The following is a 5,535-nucleotide window of genomic DNA, read 5'->3' as shown; positions in this document are numbered from 1 at the left end:
GTTGGTATAACATCTTTGTGAGCATTTGTTTGACTTATATAGATGGTCGGGGTTTTGGGCATAACGTATCTGATAAGCGGCGATAAGACAGTTGGCCAAATTTTATTTATAACCTTTAGGCTTACATTGTCACCTTTGGAAGCATAAAAAAAAATGAATAAAACTGAAAAAAAAATTATTTGCGTCCCAAACTTATCAATGCTACGATTCTCTCGGCATAAATCAAGGGGACAAAATAGTATATATTTGTTGGGGGCGCGTCAAAATTCCATTGGAAACGTACAATGTTTTTGTAAATGTTTGAAAAAAAAGTTACGTTTACGCTAGTTGTAAAACAAATGGGCTTAATCATGGCCGTCTATCAGTTTATAAATGAATGAGTGGCAATCAAGAAACCAAATATACGTTTCCAAAGGCCAGTCGCATTAAAAGGGGATTTTCACGTAATACAATCTAGAAAGCATTTTCTAATAGAATCAAAAGCATAATAAGAAGGCTTTATTTTTCAATGCAAAATGCTTAAACAATTTTGGTCGAATAATTAATCAAATTCTGTTGGAAAACATTATTTTGTTTAGAATTTTCTAGCAAAATAAAACTAAACAAGTAAGAAAGCTCTAGTGTACTCGACTGTGATATACCGGCTATCAATTTTTAATAAAATCAAAACTATGCGGTATTTTTCTTTAAATATTCTAATTATTGAAATAATCTAATTTGGTATATTACCAAAACAAAATTATTACTATACAAATGGTATTTGATATATCGATATTCAAATTACACTTTAATGTACAAAACATGACAGATCATCGGAAATGTCTTTTTTGATCTGTTACTTTAATACATTTTCTGTTTGCACAAAGTTATATAGGTTAGGTTAGGTAGGACCGGCTGCACCTGTACGGAGCAAAGCATAGACCAAGTAATTATAATTAAATTCTACAAGCATCAAATTTTGAACTGATCACTCTAACAATTTCTCAGAAAGGTTAAATTAATGGGAGCATTGCTTATTAATATAGCGCACGAGTAAATTAATTAATAATAAATTGGGATGGCTTTCATTCGTACAGAGTAAAGTTTCTGATTGCGGTCAACTTGGTGGCCGCCAGTGCGATCTCTGTCTACGAATGATTGCAAGTTGACACACAGCCTCCTCGTGGCACCTCCTGGGTAGCTATCTTAGCATCCGCTAAATAGCGAGCTAATGTGTGCAGCGAGTCATCCGGACGGTAAATGGTTGAGCGCAGGGTTTGGAACCCGCCTCGGAAAAAAGAAGCCCAAGGAAAACCAAAGCGAAAGCCTCGGAAAGGATCCCCCCTTATGTTGACGACCACCACAAAATGAAAAAGGACTACGATTTAAGGATATGCACCTGGAATGTCCGAACCCTTAATTGGGAAGGTGCCTCTATCCAACTGGCGGATGCCCTCGAGAAATTAAAGGCTGACATTACCGCCATCCAGGAAATGAGATGGACAGGACAAAGCTGTTCCAAGCGAGCAAACTGTGATATTTACTACAGCTGCCATGCGGAGAGGCGCGAATTTGGATGCGGATTTGTAGTAAGCCGGAGACTTCGCCACCACGTCTCCAATTTCACCCCAGTGAGTGAACGGCTGGCTACAATCCGCGTCAAAGCTAGATTTTTTAATCTTAGCATAATTTGCGCGCACGCCCCGACGGAGGAGAAGGACGATGCTGCTAAGGATGCATTCTACGCGAGACTCGAGGACACATACGACCGCTGCCCAAACCACGACGTGAAGATCATCCTCGGGGACTTCAACGCAAAGGTTGGGCGCGAACGCATCTTTGACCGCACCGTCGGTCAATTCAGCCTCCACGAGACCACCTCGAACAACGGTTTCAGGCTGATTGACTTCGCCGCGGCGCGAAACATGGTAGTGAGTAGCACCAGATTTCGGCACCTCGACATCCACAAGGCCACATGGCTGTCCCCTGATCAGAAAACGCGCAACCAGATTGATCATGTTGTGATAGACGGAAGGCATGCCTCAAGCGTGATGGACGTGCGTACGTTCCGTGGAGTCAACATAGACTCGGACCACTATCTTGTCGCAGCCAAGATACGCATGCGGCTATGCCGAGCGAAAAACGTACGCCCCATCACGCAACGAAAGCTTGACGTCACTAGGCTGCGATCACAACGGACAGCAACAGCCTACTGCACTCACCTCTCGGAACTGCTACACCAACCAACCCCTCTTCCTGTTGACGCCGGCGGACTCTGGGCGCACATATCCCACTCCATGCGAGCTGCCGCTGAAACAGCCATTGGGTTCAAGCGCCCACCCACACGGAACCAATGGTATGACGAGGAGTGTCGCGTCGCAGCTGCGGCAAAAAACGCCGCCTACAGAAGAACGCTGCAGTCTGGCGCAACGCGAGCTACGTGTGAACGTTACAGGGAGAAAAGGAAGGAAGAGAGGCGGCTTTCTAGACGGAAAAAACGGGAGAAAGAAAAGCGAGAGTGCGAGGAACTCGAGGTGTTGCAGGACAGAAATGATGCTCGAAAATTTTACCAACAAGTCAACCGTCTGACACATGGTTTCAAGACCGGAGCATCTAACTGTCGAGATGAAAACGGGAATCTGGTTACAGATACGCAGTGCACGCTGAGGTTATGGAGGGCGCATTTCTCCAAGCTGCTAGCAGGCGATGACGGCACCAATCCCGCCATTGGAGGAAGCAGCCCGATACCACCAATCGACGACAATGTGGATATACCACTACCTAGCCATGACGAGGTCCGAGTTGCTATTATGCGACTCAAAAACAACAAAGCAGCCGGTGCTGATGGACTGCCTGCAGAGTTGTTTAAGGCCGGCGGCGAAGAGCTGATAAGGTGCATGCATCAGCTCTTCTGCAGAATATGGCTAGAAGAAAGCATGCCCAACGATTGGAATCTCAGCGTCCTTTGTCCTGTGCTGAAGAAAGGTGACCCGACGATATGCACCAACTACCGGAGAATTAGCCTGATTGCCATCTCATATAAGGTCCTATCGAGCGTAATATGTGAACGACTGAAGCCGTATACCAGCACACTGATCGGACCTTATCAGTGCGGCTTCAGACCTGGCAAATCCACCATAGACCAGATCTTCACATTGCGCCAAATCCTGGAGAAAACCCACGAAAATGGAATTGACACACACCATCTCTTTGTCGATTACAAAGCTGCATTCGATAGTCCGACACGAGAACGCCTATATGCCACCATGTCTGAGTTCGGTATTCCTGCAAAGCTGATACGTCTTTGCAGGATGACATTGAGCAGCACCATCAGCTCTGTCAAGGTAGGAACGAACCTCTCCGAACCTTTCAATACCGTTCGAGGTTTCAGACAAGGCGACCCCCTGTCGTGCAACCTCTTCAACTGCTTACGCAGATGATATTGACATCATTGGCCGCAGCAAGCGTGATGTCACTGCTGCATTTTCCGCTATCGAAAAAGAGTCAGCAAAAGTGGGTTTGGCGGTAAACGAGGGCAAGACGAAGTATATGCTGTCGACAAGTAGGGAGGCGCGGCGACTAGACTCCCAGGTGGTAGCAGACAACTATATGTTCGAAGTGTATATGTATATGTATATGTGGCACTGCCATCAACACCAAAAATGACGTCAGCCTGGAGATCAAGCGAAGAATCACACTTGCCAATAGGTGCTACTTTGGTCTGAGTAGGCAAATGTCCAAAAGAGACCTCTCTCGCCGAACAAAATTAGCACTCTACAAGACACTCATCCTACCCGTGCTCTTATATGGCGCAGAAGCATGGGTAGTGTCAATGACAGATGCAGCAGCGCTTGGAGTGTGCGAGAGGAAAATTCTTCGCAAGATCTTCGGTCCCGTTCGGATTGGGGACGACTTTCGCATTCGGATGAACCACGAGCTGTACGAGTTGTACGACGACGTGGACGTGGTCCGGCGCATCACGATACAACGTCTGCGCTGGCTCGGACACGTTGTGCGTATGGATGAAGAATCTCCAGCTCAGAAGGTATTCGAAGCGAGAGTCGACTACGGGCGACGACGAAGGGGACGACCAAATCTTCGTTGGAAGGACCAAGTAATAATAATAATGACATGTGTACACATTCTATTTAGATTATCCAAGGCAGTTAAAGTAATTAAGACTAATTCATCATTAATAAAATTCAGTTTTATATGTGGACAACAATTGAAGTCGTTTATTTATCGAAATAGCCCAAAGCCTTGACCTCGGTAGCCATGGCGACAATGGAGTCCAGCAACTCCTCGCTGGCGGGAATAATCTGCTCAGCGGGTAGTCTGAAGCCAGTAAGGATGGAGTTGGAGGACGGACGCAGCTCATAGCAGAAAGACATGCGCACATCCTGAGTGCCATACGCCCAATCAACGCTGGCACCAGCTGCGGGGTAGATGGCATCATAGATGTTGCCACCAGTGTACCTGGTGCTGTAGCGCTGCGAGACAGCCGCGATAGCAGCATCATACACTTGTTCGTAGTCCTTGACATTATCGGGCAGCTCATTGGTGTGGCCATAAGGATACAGCAGGTACTGCGAGTAAGCGTGGAGCGAGATGTACAGCTGAATATTGTCCTTTATCGAGGCAATGTATTGCGACAGCGAATAAGTCTCGATCTCAGAGAAGGCCTCGGGACCGGCATAGGTGTCAGAGCAGGCACTATCGCTGGCACCCACCTCGTTCCAATGGAAACCCCAGTTGCGGTTAGGATCAGCGCCAAAGCAGCTGCCATAGGGAGTGCGAGTCTTGCGCCACAAGCGATTTGTGGTGTGAGTGTACACATAGCCATCGGGATTCGCATGGGGGAAGACGTACCAGTTGTAGTTGTCGGCCAACTCCTTGATGGAGTCTACCTCAGAGGTCAGCAGCTGGTTGATGATGAAGGTGGCAGCAGCGGGAGCAATCCATTCGCGAGCATGAATGCCAGCCTCCAGGAAGATGCCGGGCTTGTCAGACAGACTCTTGGAGATCTTAACACCCAGAATAGAACGGCGCTGATAGCTCTTGCCACCCTCGATCAGTGTGACAACATGGGGATATTTCGAGGCCAGCTGTATCATCCAGGTATAGGTATCCTCTAGTTCATAGTACTGTGCCCAGTTGTATTCGTCGTCAGCGCGTCCCGTCATGCCAACGCGTCCCTTGATGGCAACCTTCTCGTCGACTTCATCCATAGATTTTTGGAAATCCTTCGATTGCAGCTCGTATTTAATCTCAGCCCTGCCCAACAGGTCCAATAGATCGGGAACCTTGTGGGGAGCGACAACCATCTGAACATCTTTACCCACAATGTGCACACCATCTAGGAAGAGGATGGAGTCGGAGGAACCCTCCAGATCCTTAAGCACGGCGAGTTGAGCCTCGTTTGCGGTATTGGCCTTGTAGAGACGATAGTTGTCGTAGCGGACACGTTCCGCTTGGCCAACAGCAAGCGTGGCCAACAGGCCAAAGAGAGCGAATAGCAGAGACTTGTTCAGCGACATGGCTGTCGTTGGTATAACA

At 47.4% G+C, this 5,535-nt stretch overlaps 1 protein-coding gene across 1 annotated transcript; it reads right to left on the bottom strand.

Annotated features, from left to right (window-relative positions):
* Positions 1–4,185: 4,185 nt before the first annotated feature.
* On the bottom strand, positions 4,186–5,535 carry LOC117565415 (zinc carboxypeptidase A 1-like). The gene has a single exon (XM_034244499.2). The coding sequence runs from the start codon at positions 5,514–5,516 to the stop codon at positions 4,215–4,217; it is 1,302 nt and encodes a 433-aa protein (XP_034100390.1). The 5' UTR covers positions 5,517–5,535; the 3' UTR covers positions 4,186–4,214.

The sequence above is a fragment of the Drosophila albomicans genome, chromosome 2L (assembly GCF_009650485.2).
Source record: "Drosophila albomicans strain 15112-1751.03 chromosome 2L, ASM965048v2, whole genome shotgun sequence".
NCBI lineage: Eukaryota > Metazoa > Arthropoda > Insecta > Diptera > Drosophilidae > Drosophila > Drosophila albomicans.
The sequence above is the reverse complement of the archived record's forward strand: the minus strand, read 5'-3'. Positions and strand labels throughout refer to the sequence as shown.

What these genes read in the sequence shown, in the direction of transcription:
- LOC117565415 (XM_034244499.2), bottom strand. Translation starts at nt 5,516, where the DNA reads ATGTCGCTGAACAAGTCTCTGCTATTCGCTCTCTTTGGCCTGTTGGCC.